This window comes from Dromaius novaehollandiae, chromosome 25 (genome assembly GCF_036370855.1).
Source record: "Dromaius novaehollandiae isolate bDroNov1 chromosome 25, bDroNov1.hap1, whole genome shotgun sequence".
NCBI classification, from domain to species: Eukaryota; Metazoa; Chordata; class Aves; order Casuariiformes; family Dromaiidae; genus Dromaius; species Dromaius novaehollandiae.
In genome coordinates, this window is record NC_088122.1 from 2038219 (window position 1) to 2059530 (window position 21312).

The 21312-nt window shown below is 52.0% G+C and overlaps 1 protein-coding gene across 2 annotated transcripts; it reads right to left on the reverse strand.

Annotated features, from left to right (window-relative positions):
- Window positions 1–1379: 1379 nt before the first annotated feature.
- KLHL26 (kelch like family member 26) lies at window positions 1380–19620 on the reverse strand. Of its 2 annotated transcripts, XM_064497234.1 has the most exons (3): window positions 19367–19620; window positions 8728–8910; window positions 1380–5583 (listed from the first exon to the last, which is right to left on the reverse strand). In XM_064497234.1, the coding sequence occupies exons 1-3, from the start codon at window positions 19603–19605 to the stop codon at window positions 4002–4004; spliced, it is 2004 nt and encodes a 667-aa protein (XP_064353304.1). In that variant the 5' UTR covers window positions 19606–19620; the 3' UTR covers window positions 1380–4001. The 2 variants fall into 2 exon arrangements, with proteins under 2 accessions (XP_064353304.1, XP_064353305.1); XM_064497235.1 differs by lacking the exon at window positions 8728–8910.
- Between the last annotated feature and the right edge of the window lie 1692 nt (window positions 19621–21312).

Genomic DNA, 21312 nt, shown 5'->3' on the forward strand with positions numbered 1-21312 from the left:
ATTGAAACTCGGTTATTAGTTTGGAAGGAGAAAAAACGGTTCTGGAGTCTGTGGGCTGATCCTGTGCCTACTCAGTATTCAAATGCACAGCAGAATCCAAGCTGTCTCTGTAAAAAATAACAGTAAGGGAAAGATAGATATATTCATGCGTGCTCCCAGGTGAAATTCAAGATGGCAGAGCACTTTGAGGAAGGCAGCGCTAGCCGGCTCTGTGCCCTCGCTCGCCCGACGTGCCAGCGCGTCCCGGCTGAGCCGTAAATCTGTTCAGTCCCACTAACTTGTCCTGCTCCTTGAGTCACAAGTGATGAAACCTCATTCATTTGTGCAAGCAACCGAAAGATTTATGGTAAATAAAGTTCTGCACATTACACAACTGGCTAAAAATCATAATTAGAGTTGCATTGGGAAACATGTTTTATTTATTCTGACAGTAGCCTGGCTTCAATAATTGTAGCATGATGAACGTCCCTGAAGTTTGCAGCGTTTCAGCAACTGGAGCCCGTACGGCAGAGGCGGAAGCTGGCGTGTCTGCGCAGCTCTGCCGGGGTCGCGAGCGGTCCCGAGCCGGTTCCCACGCACGGCCTGACGTTCGATCAGCACCAGGGAGCTCGGAGCAGGTGGGAGCATCTTCCTTCACTCGAAATCAAAGAAATGAGCATTTCTGCCACTACCAAACTTCCGAGACTTCGGTACGAGAGTCCGTGCGAGCCAGCGAGGGTCTCGGCTAGGGAGAAGCGACAGCCCGATGCCGAGCAGGCAGACCAGACCCTTCGGAAAGGGTCAGTGACACCATTAATAGGATGCAGACGTTCCCCATCCCTAGCTTGTCTGCACCCTGCCAAGAGCTCTAGTGCTCTCTTTATAGTTTTAAGTACAATTTCAGGCCCATAAAACATCAGAGAAGACAGAAGCCGTTATGCCGGCCGTGACAGGCGTCCCCAATGGGACATGCGTACTCCGCAAATACCGAGAGCTAATGATGCTGGGCTTTTACTGTTCCCCATCTGTTCAAGGGTATTTTAAAACGTACCAAATCAGGTTTACCCACATAATGTTTATTGCTGCTCTGAGACTAATAAATGACTCTGAGTGCAATCAAACATTTATTTGGCTTTGTTCGTTCTTCAGAGAAGGGAGGATCCCAGGCCGGTTGCATCGCACGCAGGGCATCTCGCGAAGCGTTTTCTCCAGCCGAGCCACGGAGTGTTAAAAGCGAAGCCCCTTTGAGCTGCATCCCACCCCAGCAAAAGCATTGTTCAAGATTAGTGAATACCCTCACCTCAGCATCAACTTGTTTCAACACAACAAAAGAATCAGAGCAGTTTATTCTCAGAATAACACGCGGCCTATGCATGTAACAGCTCAGAGCCACAACTGCGTACTTCACAGGGGTAAAACTTTATTGTCAATAGGGATGACATGCACTTTCACAAATATTTTAGCCAGTCTCTGCTAAATTAAGAACAGCTAGAATATTTCTAGCTAACATTATGAAAAATAATTATTTATATTTCTATAAAAAGCACATTCCTTTAACAAAGAGATGGTGCACAGCAGTGCTCTGTCACAAGTCTCAGCGAGAGTCTGGAAGCCTTTCCCAGCACCCGTCCCACCGCGGCAGGGGACGGGAGCGCAGGTACCGGCTCATGCACCGCGTCGCAGGCAGCGGCTGGTGCGTTTATTAAACCACGATTACAGAATGGCTTTGTGAATCCTCCCGTCTACACAGCCGCCGTTCCAACAGGAACCAACACAGAGGTTAAGTCTGGTTTTGCAAGGTTGACATGAAAAGTAAGACCAAACATACTTAATTTTTCAAGGATTTTTTTCTCTTCTCCCCTTCACAATCCCCCCCCCCCAAACACACACACAGAAACAAATCCCTTAGAAGCTTGAAGTGAAAATTAAAAGAGTTTCCTTACAAAGAGATGCTAACCACGGTCACGGCGTGGGTCAGAATGGCTTTTGAGTGCTAAGGCTGCACATTCAGAACATCTCGGCTGTTAGAGAAGATCCCAAACCATCAATTGCTGCCACAGAAATACTATCGGTAGGAAGATTTAAATAAAATAGGGAAGCATACTGAAGTATTTTAGAGAGGCAATGATGGGGGAATGGCACACTCACACGAAGCTGAATCATCTTCTGCAAACAGGAAAGCAAGTAACCTTCCATTTGCTACTCCCCTAAAAAAGCACTCCTTTCATAAACATAAGCAAGCATTTAAATTAAAAAAAAAATCCATTATTCTGCAGCTTTGAAGCCTGTATTGAGTTACATTCTTCCTTTCAAAATGCGTTTGTTATCTGCCAAGGCTGTTTTGCAGCGTTTCTAGCTTCCATGCCAGACCAAATGAACAGAGAATGGAGTAAATTAACTGCCGAAGAGCCAGCAAGCGGAGCTTGCCCACTGGCTTTAGCACACTATCCAACAACAAGTACTTTTCATTAATTTATTATTGGCAAACCAGCAAGTAGAGAGAAACACAGATAAAACTATGTATCCTTTTAAGTAAAATTTAGACGCCAGGCTTAACTGAGAAGCACGTGTCCTCACTCCATCATATACAAAGGTACTTTGATTCAATTACCAGAGAAAAATATCTTTAAGTGAATCTGAGGTATGGAGTTCATGCTTTAAATAGACCTGATCAATGATTCATTAGCAAAACAGACATTACATATTGTCTCTAAAGGTTACAGCACAGTATTTATTTAACAGCAGAATGCAACAGTTTCTCTGAAAAGGAGGCTGCATACATCAAAATCAAACTTATACAAAACAAAGCCCTTGAAACAGAATACCTGATAAAAAGGAGAAACTTTCAATTCATTAATCAGTTAAATTAATTAGAAAAATGACCTGGAAGAAAGTTCAAGAAGTATCGTAAAATGTGTGTTTAGCACACAGAATACTAAACCCGACAAAGCCGTCTTAGAACAAATCTCTGCTAATTTAAAGTACTCGGTGGCAACAGAAACCATTCCACTTAGACTTCCACCATGTCATGATACCAACTATTTTATTTACAGGTCAAGGAAGAAAAACCTTCAAGCACTTGGACAAGTAGCACCCACCTCCTTTGCTGTATGAACAAAGTTTGGATGGATCCATATAGGTGAACGACAAACTCCAGGTGGTCGCTTCAGCACAGATGAACAGCCGCAGAGCTCTTATTGCCAGTGAAGCCAAGCAAATGATTGGCAGTTATAAAAATCATGCCCGTTTACATGTAATCAAGCTATCAACATGGCTTTAGTGTTGCAAACTTTGGGTGTCCCAATCAAGGGAGAATTTCTAGACTAGAATATCATGCTACTACCTGGAAGGGGTGAGGAAGTGATCTGAAACTGCAGATCCAAACAGCAAAGAATCAACACAGACCAGGGATGTGCAGGGAAAAGTATTCCCCTTTCAGGCAAAAAAGGTGGGGGGGGGGGGGGGAAGAAAAAGAAAAAAAAAAAAAGAAACACACCTTTGGAAAGCATAAACCAAGCACCTGAGCTCTTCTAGCTCCCATTGTCCCTTTATTGCTTCTGGAGGTCAGTATGTTATACAGATTTTGGTTTTTGTTTGTTCAAAAAAAAAAAAAATTGACATACAATGATTCTTGGAATTATTAATAAAAAAAAAGGAAAATCACATCTGAACTCTTTTAAACATACCACAGTACTGAATTACTCCTGAGCTGTCAAGCTTGACATTGTTAAAAAGATGGAAAGTTGGCAAAATTCACTCCCCCCATGAAAAAAAATTAAAAAAGCTTTTTCCAGCTGTAACATCTGTTAAGTCTAACTAGCTGACAAGTGCTTCTGCTGGAACGCGCTTGCCAGAGCACTAGAGAGGAGGAGGGACTTCGTGGAGGAGGGAACGCAAGCTATTTTTCTCCTTCCCTCACCCACAAAATGCACAATACCATTTGCAAACAACGAGGGAACAACACGGCATCCCGATCACATGCAACACGAGGCGATTCCGCAGGCCGGCGCGGTCGCACGTGGCTACCTCTGGGTCGTCACCTGCGGCAGGATCACGGGAGCACACGCTATGCCAGCAAAAGATTCTGGGAAATGCAGGTCCCTTTCCCACTCATCAGTTTCTGTGTTGTACACCTGCACAATGCTTGTGACGTTGTTCAGATGCCAGTTGTACCCTCCTACAATATAAATCTTTTTCTCTAGTAAACAACACCCAGCTTCCGACTGACCCGCGCGCATGGGGCTCACGGTTGTCCACTGGTCCGTTTCAGGCACATAGTACTCCACAGCCAAAACATCGAAGCAACGGTCCACGTGGTCCATGCGGCCCCCCAGAGCGTAAATCCTGCTGTTTGCACTGACCATGGCATGCAGAACTCTGGGCTCGTTCATCGGGGTTTTAAACTCCCACTGGTCCGCCGCCGGGTCGTAGCAGTGCAGGGCTTTTTTGTCTTCCACCGATATCCCGTACCCACCTGATATGTACAGCTTGTCTCCCACCGTGGCTCCCGCGTGCCCCCACGTCCTGCGTTTCAGGGAGCACACGTAAGTCCACTCGTTGCTTTTGGGGCAATACTTCTCGACCGAGGCCAAGCTGCCGGAGCGGTTCCTGCCGCCGGTGGCGTACACCATGCCGTGCAGGACGTTCAGCTGGAACTGAATCCTGCTCTCCTGCATGGCCTGGATGCGCAGCCACTGGTTCAGGTGCGGGTCGTAGCGGTAGCAGATATCGACAGCCCCCTCGCCGCTCCGGTACTGCAGGTGCTGCCCTCCCACGATGTAGACGAAGTTGTCGAGCACGGCCACGCAGGAGTGGCTGCTGCCCACCTCCATCTCCGTCAGCTCCTTGAACTGGCGCGCGCTGGCGTCGGGCAGGTAGTACACCTTGCAGCTCACGGTGCGGTCGTTGTCGGTGTAGGGAGTGCCGCCGAAGGTGACGAGGGACAGGACATCCGAGCGGATGGTGGTGCGAGGCGACTGCATCTCGTGCTGGCGAAAGGGCAGGATCTGGTAATTGAAGGCCTCCAGCAAATACTGCCGGCATAAAACATCTTCCACCATTATGTCCAAGGTCTGGACGCTGTCCACCAGTTCAGAGGACTTCATGAGCGGGAAGCGGATGTGGCAGAGCACCTGGCTGGCGCTGGCGCGGCGCGTTGGGTCGTACTGCAGCCAGCGGACGGCAGCGCGGAAGAGATCTATTTCACTGCAGCTTTTCAGCTTATTGCTCTGCAAGAAGAAAACAAGGCGCTCCAGCGGCAGGTGGAGGAAGTCCTCTTCCTCAGAGATCTGGAGGAAATGCCTAAAGGTGAACGCATCTACCGACTCCTTCAAGGATGCAAGGCTGAAGGTGGTGGCCATCTGCCCGATATTAAGACACGTTTCAACACTCATGGCAGACTTGAGGAACTCCTCACAGAGCTCCACGACAGGCACCATCTGGAGGAAGACAGCAGCTCCCAGCACATCCTGAATACAGTCGAGATCAAGAGTCACTTCAGCACTGTAAGCAAAGTCTATTATGTGTTTCAGTCCTTTCGCAGATACACCTTTCAGTTCAATCACATCTTGGCTGGCTTCTCTCATCCCTCCCGTGAACATCGCCCTGAAGGTCAAGAACACAAACAAAATTTTCCCCCTCTCTTAAACGTATGTAAATGATGCATCGGTTCAGGGTGTTTTTCTTGGTTTTAAACATATTGATTCTTTGGCGAGAATGAGGAGGAAAAAAAATAAATCAAGGTTAAAGCTCTAAAAGCCAGGAGAAATAAAAATATGCAATTACTTCTACAAAGCTTGCATAAACATTGCATTGAGAAGTAACATTCAGCTACCACAGAAAAGCTAAGCTTTTCATTCCTGCTGTTGCTGACAGCATAAATAGAAGTGGTCCCCAGGACAATGCTTCAAGAAATAGGTAGGACTGTAAAAGCAGGAAGCGTAGTACGCTGGACCAATGTATCCACAAAATTGATCAGCAAAAGCACACACTGGCATCTGCACCAGCATAGATTGGTAACCATACCCCTAACTACCTAATTTTTAAGTGTGCAGGATTTGTGAGCACAGAGGAAGAATACACTTTTGGAAGACACTTGTGTTTGGGAGGTCAGTGACCCTCCGAGCTTGCCTGCTTTTGAGACAGGGATTTAGTTAGCCCATTATACTGTACGCTGGTTATTACATGGCTTACATAGTGCAGGTGCAAGCAGAACTTTTGAGTAGCTTTGGTAACCACGACAGAACCTCCTCCAAAGCTCATTCCCAACACCTGAAGAAAACATGAGTTGCAACCACTTCCGAGAGCGTCTGTTCTGTTGCAGCGCAACGGCGGGGGGCTAGCAGGCAATTACACTACAGAAAGAGTCTCCTCTTGCAGCACAGCTGCAAGCACATCAGTTGACCAGGCCAGGCAGGGCTTAGGTCCTAGATCACCTCCTTGGGAGGCTTCTAAATTCCACAGGAAGCACATACCAAGCCAAGGGCTGCACACAGCCATCCCATAAAGCGCTCTCCTAGAGCCGTGCTGCATTTCCCAGATGCAGGGCCTGTGGGTGTGATGGGGATATAACTGCAAAGTTGTTGGGTTTTTTTTAAATATGCTTACATTAAATTTCAGCAGTTTTGTTACATATAGGTAGCTCGGGGTTTGTGCTGTGCATACTACTCAACAAGTAGCAGCAGGGTGGTTCAGGGGAGGGCAAAGTCAAAGCAGGTTGCTGGAAGAACATGCACTTTCACCAATTAATGCCATTGCACAAACACCACAGCAAAACTAGAGAGGCTGCAGTACAAAAGACCTTTTAAACTGCTTGCGGCTGCCTGCACGTTTTGGGCCATCATTGGGCCAACACTGATACCTTTCAAATATGAAAGAGGAAAAACTAAGTTCACTGGGAATGTACAATGCCATTAGAGCTGCTTTAGGAAGCTGCAGTGACTCCAAGGTGCGAGTTACTTGGAGAAAAGGCTGAACAGACCCTCTTCTGCATCAACACAGGAATAAGGGAATAGCTTGGGAATGCTGTCAGAAGACAGGAGTTCCAAGTTTCCTGTCCAAACCATGCTAGAAGAACTGCTGCAGTCCAGCATAAACTGAAGAAAAGCTAAATGACCTAAATAAGGAAATATCTGCATATGAAATCAGCTTTCCGTAACCGAGTGACCAGGAATACTATTTGCAGGAATTATTTGTCCATATAGCAGATGAGAGCAGTCTGTTAAAATCCCCTTGTATATCCCATGTCACAGAACAGCATGCTGCCCTGATCCCTTGCCCCAGAGGACATGCGGACATATGTGGATTCATGCATTAGCTGTGGAGCTGAACGTGCACGAGCAAAGAGAAGCACTGTTGTTGCTATGATGAAGACAAACCATCAAATAGAATGCAATTCCTTTAAAAAGTGTTATGGTTCTAAAATGCTGATTATATAAATGCCTCTATTTCACTCTTTTCCCTCCCTCTTTCTGAATAAAAACAGAGTATTTTCAACAGCTAGATTATTCTGCCATTGTTCCCCAGGACAACCTTACTTAACACAACAGAAGTTATAACAAGAAACCTACTCAGCAATTACATTTCGACAGTGAAAACACACTAGCAGTGGCACTGCATACAGCGTTTATGAATACAAATAGTGCTATTAGCATTTGGTGGAAGATCAGCTCCATCATTAATTGCATGCCTGCTAGGAAGAGTGATAAACCTCCCAAGCTTGCGTTACCAGGGGGAGCGAGAAGGGATAAAACTCCTTGAACAGCCTTGAAAATATATGTATGCATAAGACAGACATCAGAGTAGCTGAAGAAACAGGAGAAGGAATCAGAGAGATATGCTTATACTGAAGTCCCTTGTTCTTGGTTATCTGCTCAGCAAATGAATCTGCTCAGGTCATGGAGGAACCTACACATCAAGGGATTGCAAACTCCACTGAACAGGCCTTCTCCACCCTTACGTGTCACGGCTTAAAGTCTAGAACATCACCCAGCTCCAGCTCTCTGCTGTTTTGAACCTCCCCTACATCTGCTGCCCTCAGCATGTCCATCACTTGCAATTGCTATGGGTACTGCCAGGAAAGATCCCTCCCTGCCTCAAGAGAGAAGTAATTGCAAGTCAAAGAGAACCCTTTTAAGGGTTTGAAAGACACAGGGTGGATTAACAATTGGACTCAACTTTTAGCATAAGACTGAATCCCGGCTCTGCAATTGACTCATTCTGCATTAATTTGGATAAGTAAACTCATCTCCATGCTCTACCGATACAAGATGGGACAATTCCTCCCTATCTCCCAAGGGTCTGGAGAATATACACACAAAGCGGGACAATAAGCATTATAGACAGATCAATGGTATTTAAAAATAACATTACTGTTATTTACAGTGGGCACTATCTTTCAGTGTGATGACTCATTTTGGAGCCCTCGCTGCCACTTCTCAATTAAAGCAGCTTGGAGGCAACAGCCGATTTCCTTCAGCAGGCAAAGCAGCTACTAACTGCTGCCTGGGCAGGTTCAAGGCCTGGTCTCGAACACGGGACTTTGCCCAGCTGCTGTGGCGGAGCAACCTCATCTGCACGCGGAAGGACAGGCTCCGGGCCTTTGCATGCCTGCAGGTATGGGCGCACACCGCACCTCCAAAGGCTTTTTTGGGGGTAGGAGGAGGAGAGGGTGTAGGGAGGGAAGGAAGGGGAAACACACCGACAGCAAAGGTAGAAATGCCTGCCTGTGCTTCCCTATCAGTTTCTCACCTGAAATAGTCACTGCAGGCAGCCAAGACAACTTTATGAACCTGAAACACTTCATTATTTATAGTGAGGATGACATCAAGCAGCTGAGCCTGAGCTCGGAGCGAGGCCAGTCCCTGCAGCAGAGTGGTGCTGTGGCCAGGAGCAGAGAACGTGCATTTCAGGGTGCTGTTCTTGTCAGCCATGCTAAAAACAGAACAAGAGAAACAGGCTGGTTTTAAATTAAAACAATATGTGGTATACCTACAAAGCATGCTGGGGAAGATGCTTTACCATGAAGCAGTTGGAAAGCAAATTCCCAGCTCAACAGCCACATGGGACATCACTTCAGTTCCTTCGTTGTATCCCCTTCTCCCAGTGCAAGAAACACTTCCAAAATGTTAAATTATATTTTCGTGTTACTGACAACCTGTCACGCTGCAGGATGTGTGGGCTTCAACAACCATCCAAGCATCAGCAAACGGGGCCAAAAATCTCCAAAAAACCTTGGTGTCCCCACGCGGCGGCTACCCCAGGGTCCACTCTGACCTTGACTTCAACCACAGGATTGAATCGCAGTTGCTTTCTCTTCTCACCACCAATCCAATCCTAGCTGCAGCTGCTAGATAATCGGCACGGTCCAAGGACAGCCCTGCTAACCCTATTTGATCCTTTCCTTATGCTTGACCCTCATGAGAAGAGCAAAATATCGCAGAGCACTGGCTGCTCTACATAACGTCAGCTGCTTGCACTGCCCTGCACACGGTCCCCTCCCGGCGCAGATATTTCCTTGGTTTCCCCAACGCCTCTCGCACGTGTTGCTCAGCGCCGAGAGCATCTCCCTAGGCTCGCTCAGCCCCAGCTGCCCGTGCCGGTGACGAGTCTGCCCGGCGAGGGGAACACCAGCAATATTCCTGCACAAGCGGACGAGGCTGTTGGATACCCTGTGCCCCTCCAAAAACAGCGACAGTCCCCGAGCGAGTGCGACCGGGCTAGCGGAGGGCGCGCACCAAACGGGGACGGGTTCGCTCAGGCGGGCAGAGGCACGAAACCACCGAGATCCACTTACACATTTAATCCAACCCTGAACTGTTTTCAAGATCAACATACCACTTTCTTTCGAGTCTTTCTGGGAATAAAAGCGTACACAGGAACCAGCGCTCAGAGCAGGATTTTGGTTTTCAGAAGCAACCTGCTGTTTGGTCTCCGAGTTTTCAGACATATTTTACGGAAGAGCAAGAGCGCGACACAAATCCCAAGCAGCCCCCGCTGAACCCGGGAAGCTGCTCGTAGAAAGCATCCAGCGCAGCTTTTACACGGAGATTAATTGCTCCCATGCCTACGCTGGGAGTGCAGCGAGCGCCGCACTTAAGGGGCAGCCTTGCTATTTCGGTGGATTACACTGCCGAAGCCCGCAGCGAAGCGCAGAGGCTGGGCCCCGGCGCTCGGGGCTGGGCAATCGCACAGCACGCTAACAACCGTCCCGACGAGTCCGCTGCCTAAACGGGGCAAAAAGCCGTGCACAATGGATGAAGCAAGTAGGTAAGGTCAGGGAAGAGTCAGGGAGCTGGGATTACAGAAACGGGGATGTAAACAGTTCTCAAACAATAAGCAACAATGAGCGCGACTTGCTACTTGCCTAACTTATCGCGTCGCAATTTCCTGCGAGCGCTACGGAGGAGGCAAGCGAGGGGAAATCTGCGACGCTCATCAGCCGGCGGGGAGGGCGGCCCGGCCGCACGAGCCCCTCCGGAGCGCGCCGGGCTCCTGCAGGATGCAGATACGGGACCTCCGTGCTCCGCCGCAGAGCCGCCGGGCTCGAGGCTGCCTCCCAAAACGCGCACGACGCCCGGCGGGGACGAGGCGCGAGCCGCCGCGCTTCCTGCGGCGGGGAGGTGCGATTCCTGCCCCAACGTCCAAACCTGCCGCAAAGCCTCAGCTCGGAGAGCGAAGCCCAGCAGCAGCACCCCGCTTACAACAAAAAGGATTAAAAAAGGATTAGCAAGGTGGGTTGCTGCCTAGACCCCACCGCTACTGGAGAGCCAAGGAGGGCCGATCCACTCCAGCTCCTGCCGTGGCTGAAGAGGAGGGAGGTTAAGGGAGCGCGTACATGAATATTCATCATGCCGCACTCGTTTCACTCCGCTCTTTGGAGCGATGGGTTTGATTCGCTGGAGTCTGACGAAGGAAACACCAAGCACAAGCAGGGAAATGATCCTGCCTGAGCGCAGCATCACTCGCCGAGCAAACCCGTCCTGCCTCGCGCCGGGCAGGTAAAACACACGGCAGCGCCAGGGCTCATCGGGGACAGGGCAGCTTAGCAAGGCAGGGAGTAGGCAGAGGACCGGAGCAGCGTGGTTAGATACTTCTGCTCCGGAATAGACGCGTTCGCACGTGCGGCTCGTTTCAGTGGGGAGCCATGAACAGCCCCAGCAAGACGGTGGGAACTCGCTCCCGTGTCTGTTTACGGGTATGGAAGAAAAGGATCCAGCGATTACACAGTCCTCCAGGGAGAGGGTCAAAGCACAACAAAAATCTATCAGCGGGAGAAGCGTTGAAGATGTCCAGTTCTGTTAAGCCTGGGAAAAAAAAAGGAATTTTTAAGAGGCAGCACACAAGCTGGGAGCCAGAGGAAAGGCTCCCAGCGCGCGGGAAACCAACCAAGAGGCTGGAGGAAAACAAAAAGGGGGTGTGGGGGGGGGGGAAGGTGAGAAAACAGCAACAACCCTCGCCGTGCTCGGGCAGGGCGGTGGGGAAAAGGGCTCTGCGGCGAAAGGCCGTGCCGCGGCCTCGCTCTCCGCTCCTCGCCCCGTGTCGCGGCGGAGGCAGGCGTGAGGCAGCAGCCGGATGCCAGAGACGGAGAGGAGCACAAAAGGGAGCCTTGAGCCCTCGCAGGCGCCTTTGTGAGGCTGTGCCTATCTAGCGTGAGATCTGAATAGAGCCTGTACTTGTTGCTTAACAATTTGTTACGGGAGAAACAGCCTCGAGGACAAACTTGGGGAGAGCAGCACCGACCTCTCCGCGGCTCCGAGCACGCCTCCGAGATAAAAGCCTCCCATCGCACCACGGTGCCGGCGTTGGTTCTGCTCCTTCCCCTCCCCAGAGGGGCAGGACCGGAGGGAGAGCTGCTCGAATCTTCCTTATTTTCCCTTCTTCGCCCTCGGAAAGGGAGGAAACAGCTGCAGCAGTGAAAGGCACCTTTATATCCCTACAACTGCATCCATCGTAGGAAACGGGAATCCAGCGCGTTCCGTGATTCGGAAGCGCTACCTGTTTTGGACAGCAGTCTCAAACAACGTCAGTGATAACCTGATTTTCCAAAAGTGACTATGAGGGGACAAGTGACGAGCTAGAGGATTTGTCTCTGAGGGCCAAACTTGGAGGACCGGTTCGGGTGAGGCTCAGGGAAGAGCCCGGAGAAGAGCTGCCACCGCAACCGCGACGGCAATGTCCATGTGCACGGAGCGACCGTGCCCTCGCCCGAGGTCCGCTCCCCGGACCCCCATTCCCTGCCTCTGCTATTTTCCGCCCCACCATGTATAATCCAAGCCGCATTTCAAGCTAATGAATCATTTTTACCAAATCTTTACTGATGATTAAAAACATCAAAGCTGGAATTAAAGGCTTACCAAGCATAAGTTCATATTTCATCGTGTTTGCAGCTCCTGCACAAGTACAAACGCGGAGAATTATACCAGGCTAGATTGTAATATTGCAGCGATTGAATTAAGTAAGAGAAATCTTTCGCAACACAAGTGCCTGACCTCTTGCTGCTTTTCTTCTGCACCACGGTCCTCCCTGGAAGGACAGGCAGTCCTGGTGCTAGCAAGGCCCCCGGCGTCCCACTTGAGCATCCCCGCTAATATCCACCCACGTTTTCCCACTCTCTGGGCAGGTGGTGCTCGATAATTTTCCATACAGGACAAACTCAAGGGGGTTGGCAAGATTTCCAAGCAGGGCAAGCTTCCAGCAGGCAGCCTCGACGGTAAACACCGGCTCTAAAGGTGGGACCCTGCAGGCCACGGCTGGGGAACAAAAGAGGACGGAGGAAAAGAAGGAGCCTGTGTGTGTTCACACACATGAAGCACGCAGTGCCACCGCTTTTCCCCGGATAAACAAAGGACTTCGGATTGCAAAAGAGCCAGCAAGGCACGTTTGAGCACTCAAGCCTGCAGAAAAACGCTATGGCAAGAGCAGCAGAACTAACAGAAAGCCGAGGAGTAACTTTATTTAGAATATTAAGGGCCTTCTCCGAGAGTCTTTCAAAGGCGGCATTATAGATATTTTAATAATGCAAATCATTTAATGCATTTAGTTTCATGCCTAAGTAAAAAACTCATTCAGATTCTGATTTTTAAACTACAATTAAGACACTTAAAATCAAAACAAAAGTCAAACTCCCTCAGATAAGTCACTGGTAGCCATGGTTACTGTAATATTTCAGATCCTTAAGCTTGATATCACATGCTCGAACGATGAAGATGAGTTTTCAGCACCTCGCACTAACAAATGTTACGTTAGGGCAAAAGGGCTAAACACGTTACTGGGGAGTTTGCCGCTTTGCGGGGTCTCTTTTCGGTACTTTTGGACAACGCCTCCGTGGTCCTTCATCCCCCGCCAAGAGGCATTAACAGGGTTCTTGAGTGCTAACGTGCAAGACTTGGAGTTTGGGTGCAAGGAAGATTAATTGCTGCCAGGCAATGAGACTTAAAATACCTGCCCTGTTAACCTACTTGCGCTCCCAGCAGCGGGCGAGGCCGTCACCAGCACCCCATCAGAAACAGCATCTACCATCGCTTCCCTCTCCAAATTAGCAGCAACAACAAGCGCTTAATGATCAGCAACCGATTAAATATTAACACATCAAATAGAGGGGATGGTTTTCAGAGAAGCACAATCATCCTTGGGAAAGATGAGGGAAAAAATCATTTCACCAATTTCTTCATTCCCTGTTCCACCTTCTCTTAATTTCTGCTAAATTCTCTCCTCTGCCTCCACTCATTTCCCTCTCCTGACACCCTCTCTTTCATCAGAAGCAATAAATACGAGTAAAAAGCCTGAGACTAATAATACTATTTAGAAGTGACTAGCAATTTGGAGTGCTCAAATAGAGAAATTATAAATGGCTCCAAGTTTTAGAGGGAGTAATACCTTCTGGGGGAAAAAAAAAGCCTTCTATAAAATGTCTGAAGTTGAACAGTGAAAAGTCAGATGCAGTTGTAAAAGTCTTGCCTTCCATCTTTTATACTTCAAGCCTCAAAACTTAAGAAAATTTAACATTTGCAAAGGAAGAAGAGGCAATATTCATGATGTTAAAAAAAATACATATATAGGGACCCAATGCTTGGTGCAAGGAGAAAGCCCCCACCATGGCCATAGGCAGGACAGGGGAGGATGCAGGAGCACGAGTACTTTGTGGTCCCCAACTTGCGGACCGGCAATTGAGGCCTCTGAAGATCAACTTCGTGATGTAAGTGGCACCCCAGCCTCCCACCCCCTCCAACTGCAGGACCATCCATGTCCGAGTCGGCCTTGGATTCAATGAAAGCAGTATTTAAGGACATATTCACGGAAACCAGGGGAAACCACACTGTCTCAGTTTTACGTGCTTTCTGAATCTGGTCCTGCTGATCCGCTTCTTACTTGCTTACCTGCATCCTACTCATCCCGAGCCGGAACAAAGGGAATCCCGATCACCCAAAGGTAAGGGAGCAAATTAAAGCAAGATGAGTATTTTCAACTGTTTTCTTTAAATATTATCTTTTGTCCCCTGAGGAGTCCCAGATGCATTTCCAAATCTCTGTTTTTCTTTTCTTTTTTTCTGAGCTGGACTCACACAGGGCCCAGTAGACACACACAAATATATTCTGCTTCCAGACTTCAGCCAGGAGGCTGTTCTCAAGCCAAAGGAGGTGGGATTCTGGTTTCTACTAAAAGCACTAATAAAACTGGATGTCTGTCAAAAGCTGGCTGGCCTGGTAAAACGGAGCACTGGAGCATGGAACAAAAAAGCGGCGGGTGAAACATCCGAACACATTAAGCTCTGTGCCACCTCGGGGAGTTTCAACGTGCGGCCCTGGTCAGTACATGCCGTACCCGGGACACGTCGTGAGAAAAGCAACGAGATTCTGGAGAACGCTCCTGTCGCAGAGCCAGATCCATCTTTACGGTGGTGCAGGGACAAACGGGAAAAGCCGCTTAGCTGCTGAATGAGGAGGACCAAAGTGGCCAGTGCAGCTCCCAAGTAAGGGCCCACTTTTACTGCTGCATGAGGGCACTGGGAGCTGGCTGAGAAGACGATTGACCCCGAGCAGCCCCGTCTGCTCTCCCCACCCAGCCGCAGAGCTGCTGCTGCGGGTCTGCGCTGGGGCGGCGAGGCTCCTCGCGCGCGGGGATGCTTCTGGCACCCTCCGTCCTGCCCCGAACCCCCTCCTGCAGCACGAGGCGTGAGGAGCAGCACCGGCAGCAAACACCAGCCAGCACCAGCAGCCCCGCACCGTCCTCCCATTGCAACCTGTATTAGCATGGCGATGGAGGACGGGAAGGTGCTAAACCCCCCAATTTTATGGTGGTTATATCCTCACAGCCCCAAACCTGATCTCGCAGAGCCAGGAATGAACCGAGCAAACATCGCTCTAAGCACAGGAGTTATTCTGGCAGCCACATGCAGTATCGCAGCGATGAATAAATCAGCTGCTGTCTCTCACTCCCGAGAGCGGCCAGCTACGCGAGGAGCACCAGAAGGATGGCTGATTTTACATTTGTAAGATTTGCCGGCGTATCCACGGCACGCGGCTCTTTACACATTCAGCGCTCCTGCTGACAGCGCTGCCTTAAACAATTCCATATTCCCCACCACATGCACCGACTATTACTTCTGCCCTCGCGGTCAAACCTAGCCTCCAGGAGGAGGAAAGACCCAGCAGAGAGAAATCAAGAGAGCGCAGAGCAGGAGCATCCTCTCCTAGCACCGCCGCCGGGGTCGTTTCCGCCCCGAGAAGCCCCCGGCGCTTTCCCGCGCGCTCGCTGCCCGCCGCCGCGCGCCTCTGCGGCAGCACCGCTCCGCAAAAGCCGAGAGGCACCTAGCGGTGCCGGCAAGCACGGCAGAGCGGCCAGGCCACCCCGAAAGCCACGCTCCCTCCAGCCCCAGCTCCGTCCCCGGGTCGCCGCTCGGCTCCCAGCGACCACCCTGCCCTGGCGACCGTCCCTGCGACGTGCGGCAGGGCTAAGCCGATCTACGGCACAGCCGCGGCGTCGAAACCCTGCCTCGGCCTCCCCGCGTGTCCCAGCCAGCGGCAAGCTGGAGACGGCCCGTCTCAGCTCCGCGAGCGGCTCCGAACGGGGCGGAAGGTTCCCCTCCACCAAGCAAGTCACTTTGTGACCTTCCCCAGCCCACATCGGGCCACGCAACCACACCAGTCCCTTCACTTCAGGCCTTAGGAAAAACTTAGAAAAACTTGAAAAGTAGACCGTGGGGAGCTGGGGCAGCATTTGGCTCAGCAGCTTTCTGCAGCATCGACTGCAGCCTCTGGGCACCATTGCAATAAAAGTTTGCAGGGCTACGCTTACATGCGGCCTATGCACCGCAGCAACAGGGAGCAGAAATAGCCACGCTGCCGTGAACTCTCCTCATTTCTCTTCACCTTCGCCCACCAGATTATTGGCCTTCACCAGCTAGAGATCCCAAGCAAAAGCATAATTAAAGGATAAAATAGCAGACAACATCAGAAAAACCCACCGCTTCTTTAATGCGAGCTAAAGAAATCAGATTTCGTAGCAGATGCAAGCAGCTGCCCAAGCACTTGGCACCTAACACCAGTTCCAGTTCAGTTCCACAGTCAAATCCTCCTAACGCCACGGCTGTCCTAAATCCCCTGCACTTACCTTCGGCAGACGCGCGCCCATCCTGGGGTTCATTAGATTTCCAAGCTTCTTGGCAGTCCAGCTCCCCACACCCGAGTCCCACCCTCACTGCATTGCCCCAACAGAATTACCCGAGACCCCCGAAGCGCAGCAATAGCCTTTCCCGATAAAGGTCCCTAATTTTTCATATAAATGAGGGACTGGAAGAGATTCCTTACCATCGTCCCGTGATGCAAGCCTGTCCCTTACAAAGCTGTTAATGCTAAGCAACACTTGGAGGGTAAGATAAGACCCTTTAAGGGCTCACTGAAGTTTACTTTTAGTCTAAATAAAACCTCCGGCTCAGAAGCCTTCCAGCGTTGGATAAGAAAGCAGCAGCTATTTTTACAGTGATTCAATTAGAGCATAAACATTTACACCACGTCTACCAGATCTAACAACTAAAATCTGTTTTAAAGTTGCCATGTGGCAGAATATAGAACAAAAAATATATATAAATAAGATGAAACTTTGAACAGTTTCAAAACAAAGTGTTGTCTGAATACTAGAGATTACAGTAACACAAAAGCAAGGCAGACTCGCAGCCCGTATCGTTATCTCCCGCTTCCTCGGCTTTAGCCCATCCTCCTGCACGTTTGCTCCCTCTCCCACTGCTTCCTTCAGCAGGAGTCGGGTTAGGGGAGTTCAAGCCTACTTTCCCTCGACGTGAACTAAGACATATGTACTTTCAGATAAGGAAAGCCTGCAGGTCTCCCTCACCCATCCATTCTGGTTTTGGCAGGTGGAACTGCTTTCAGCGAACAGGCCAGTGAGCAACAGTATTAGGAAGGTTTTTGAGAAGTGTTTACACAACCTGGCTCTCTGCCTTTCTTCGAGGGATTAATCGCGGTTCTGGAGAGACGCGGCCCTCCTCGAGAGCTCGCCCGGACACCCCGGGTAACCCCTGCCTGGAGGCCTCCGCAGCAGCAGCTCTGCAGCGTCGGAAGGGGTTTTTCCGAGATCTTTGCGTCGCCCTGCTTCGTGCGACCCTGCTCCACCAACGCTGCGGCCGAGTCCACACGTCTCGCGTCTGAAACGGACACGGCTCACGGAGGAGGCCAGCGGATCGCGCTGCTTCTCCGCACTTACCTGCTCGGGAGTCCCGAAGCGCATCCCCAGCACCGGCACCGAGCATGCTACTACAGACAGGGCTAATTACGGAGCACGAAACTCTCCCTCCGCGTGACGCCGAGGGCTGCAAGCAACGTACAAAAGCCATTTGCAGGGCGTGAAATTCACCCACGTGAAAACAAGGACGTTTAAGCCAGAAGAGAAGATTGGGCCTCTTTTGGCTTTGAACTTATAAAAAGAGGGTTTTTTTCTTACTGCCTGCCTTTAAAAAGCAAAAAGAGGAATTATGGAACAGGAGCACCATAAAGCACACGGCTGCATTATCAGCAGGCACGTATTTTTCCTGCGCCGATCCCAAGCAAACTCATGCTTGCAGCAACTGCCTCGTCTCACGCAATCAGAGTATCCCAAACTTTTTGCCCACGTTATCTTGCGCAGCACGTGCCTGACTGAATGAGAGCGCAGGATCCCCAACCGGCAAGATAATTTCCTTGCTTTTGGGAAGCCGGCGTGTTTACGGGTATCCAGCACCAGCCACGCGGCAGCAACTCCAAAGATGGAAATTCTGCCCGGGCTGTTTGAGCGACGGCACGGCACCAAAACGGCCTCTGTGTGTGCAACAGCGGGAGAGCGTGCTGCCCTCTCGCCTTAGGGAGTAAACGCTCAGCAAGCAAAAAAAATAAATTAAAAAAAAATTGAAAGTAAAGGCCTGTAAAAGCACCTAACGAGGAATCACCAGTTGATAGGAAATGCCCCTAAAATTTTCCTCTTGCTCTACAGAGACTGTCCGACGTCAGGACTCTCCCCCAGGCACCTGCGTTCTCCGATACGTCCATCCAGTAAACGGGAGACTAACGACCAACAAAAAGCACCCAAATTTCAGCAGGCTTTAATTTAAAAATTAACGAAGGAAGCAAACACGTGCTGGCGTAGACGGCTGGGTGCATCGAGCAGGGAACACAGTGAGCTGCACCACCACGCTGGTGGATTTATCACAGCTCTGGAGCAAGGTGCTGCCGTTTCTTACGCAGAATGCCGTAAAACTCCCCAAAACTCCCCAAAATTCCCCAAAACCCCTCCGAGGCCCGCGTGGCCCTTCGCGGGGGTGCACGACCAGGCAACCTTGGCTGCGATATCCAGCAAAGAGGGGGGCACCCCGGCAGGCAGCCGGGATTTGGGGTGCAAAGCGCCCGTCGGCGCCAGGGGAAACCTGCTGTTTTTGAGAACAGGCCCAAAACCCGGCGAAACCCGGTGTCGCCCCGGAGAGGCGGCACTGGGGGGGGGACACGCGTGGCAGGTGCATGTTTTACAGCAAGGCAAAGCCTCCCTCCGGCCTCCCAAAAAAGCCAAAAAAGCGCGGTTTTGGGGCAGACCCGCAGCAGCCAGGGCGGGGGGGGGGGCGGGAAATGGCGTTTCCGCGGCGAGGAGCAGCTGAGCGCGGCCCGGCCCCGCGCCGCCCCCCCCGGGGAAGCGACGGCAGCGAAAATAAGGGGAAAAAAACACATTTTGGGCCTGCTGCGGGGGGGGGGGGGGGGGGAAGGGGAGAGGAAGGGCGGCCGCGCTGGGCCCCGCGGCCCGGCCGCTCCGGGCGCCGCCTCCGGGCGCGGCCCCGCTGAGGGGCGGCCTCGCGCGGACCCCGGCGGCCCGGGCGGCGGCGGCGGCGGCGGCACCGGCACCGGGCCCCGCTCACCTGCTGGGCCGCTCCGCGGCGAACTCGGCCCCGCCGGACTCCGCCATCTTCGCTGCTGCGCCGCCGCCGCCGCCGGGCCCGGAGCTTGGGGAGGCGGCGGCCGCCGCCGCGTTAAAGGCGCAGCAGCGAGCGGCGGCCCGCGGCGGGGCCCGCGGCTCCGCTCCGCTCCCGCCGGGCCTGGCGCCGCCCCGCCGCGGCCCGTCACCGCCGGGGGGGCCCGGGGGGCCGGTCACCGCCATGGCGGGGGTGTCAAGGCCGCAGGGGGCCCGTCAGCGCCCCGCAGGCCGCCGCGGCCCGGCGCCGTCACGATCCAGCGGTCCGGACGCCCCCGGGGTGACGGCGGGGCCCCCCCCGGCCGCCACCGTGTCCCTTGGGCTCCCACGACGGGGGCAGAGCCCCGAGGGCCCCTCGCTGGCTCGGCTCGGCCCAGCTTGGCCCGGTTGGGCTCGGCCTGGCCCGCCGCGAGGAGCCCCCACGTCCCGGCACGCTCCTCCACCCGCCCAGGCCGTCGCGGCCCCCGAGGAGCCACCACGGTGGCCCTGGAAGCACCCGCAGATGCCACCACAAGGCACCCAGCAGCATCTCCCAGCCGGGCCAGCCTTTCTCCCCCTTTCCAAATCCCCCAACCACAGCTGCCGGGCCTTGAACACAGCCTGCGGCCTCGGTGCTTAATGCCTCATTCACTGGGGTTTTCGGGTGTAGGTCATTAACGCGCGCCATGTCCTGCCGGTGCCGCGGCCCCCGGAGCCGAGCTCTGCCTGCTCCCACGGCACCGGCCGGGCCATCGCCGAGCCGTGACCCGGGTTTCGCGGCGACGGTCACTCCGTGCAGGAGCGGCGGGACCCTCCAGAGGATGCCGTTTGGTTGCCGCGCGCTGCAGCCGCTCGGGTTGGCCGGTTTTCCACCCCGTTTCCTCCCGCGCCGCGTCCCGACACATGGTCGGCATCAGAGCCGCTGGGGCGCTTCGCGGAGTCGTCGGCGTAGCTGAGGCAAAATGCTGCGGGTCTGTGTGATTTCCAAAGCCGTGACGCATCTGGAGAGATCTGACGGGCTGGGGGGCATTCCAGTTGTCCCTGGGAATCAGGGAATTCTTCATGGCACTGCCGGTGCCAACGAGCGCGGGTGAGTCGCTTTGATTTCCCATGCCTCAGTTTCCACATCTGTACGAGGGAAATGGGGAATCTGTGCGTGAGAATAAACACGCTTGGAAAGCCGTGAAAGTCCTCTTTCAAGTTCGCCGGATGCAAACTTCATGCTCTGGACTTGTACGCTTCAAGGAGAGGAATCTGTTTTCAGAGGAAAAGCTGTGTATTTTTCTTATTTAAACCTCCTAAATCTGCTGGAGCATTAAAAAATATTTGGCATTTCCACAGCACATTTCATTCCCAGCTCCAAATGCATTTTACAGACGTTCATTAATTAAACCTCATAAAACCTTTGGGAGAGAGGGAAGTCGTACTTATTAATTTGCTGTTTGTATCACCACGGCGCACAGAGACCCCAGCCAGGACCTCGGGGCCCGGTTATTCCAGACACTACCTACGCAGCGGAGGAGATGTCAGCGGAGCGAAGCAAACGTGCCGCGGGAAGAGTGGCAGGAGAAGCGGCTGGCGCAGGAGAGGCCGTGGCTGGATGAAACTTAACTTAATACTTAAGTTAATGATGTTAATGAATTTAAGTTACTGTTTAAGTTATCGGGCGGCCCCAAAGCAGCCCGTGCCCCGCTTCGTCCCGGGGCTCGCCTGGCGTTCCTGGTGGGCTTCTGCCCCGCTTTGCAGCCCCTCGCGTGCCGCTTCCCTCGGCGAGCGGCTCTGCTTCGTTTTTAGTTTTTTCCCTTTCTCCTGAGGCTATTTTCTATGGCCTTAACTTTGCAGCGCACACACACACCCATTAAAAGGCTTAAAAGAAACACTTTCGCTCTGTTTTTTTTTACGGCTGCATTCGCG

Coding starts and splice junctions, on each gene's coding strand:
- KLHL26 (XM_064497234.1), bottom strand. CDS start 19,605: ATGGCGGTGACCGGCCCCCCGGGCCCCCCCGGCGGTGACGGGCCGCGG. Junction 8,911..19,366: donor GCCGCGGAGCGGCCCAGCAG/GTGAGCGGGGCC, acceptor TTCTGTTTTTAG/CATGGCTGACAAGAACAGCA. Junction 5,584..8,727: donor GCCTGCAGTGACTATTTCAG/GTGAGAAACTGA, acceptor CTTGACCTTCAG/GGCGATGTTCACGGGAGGGA.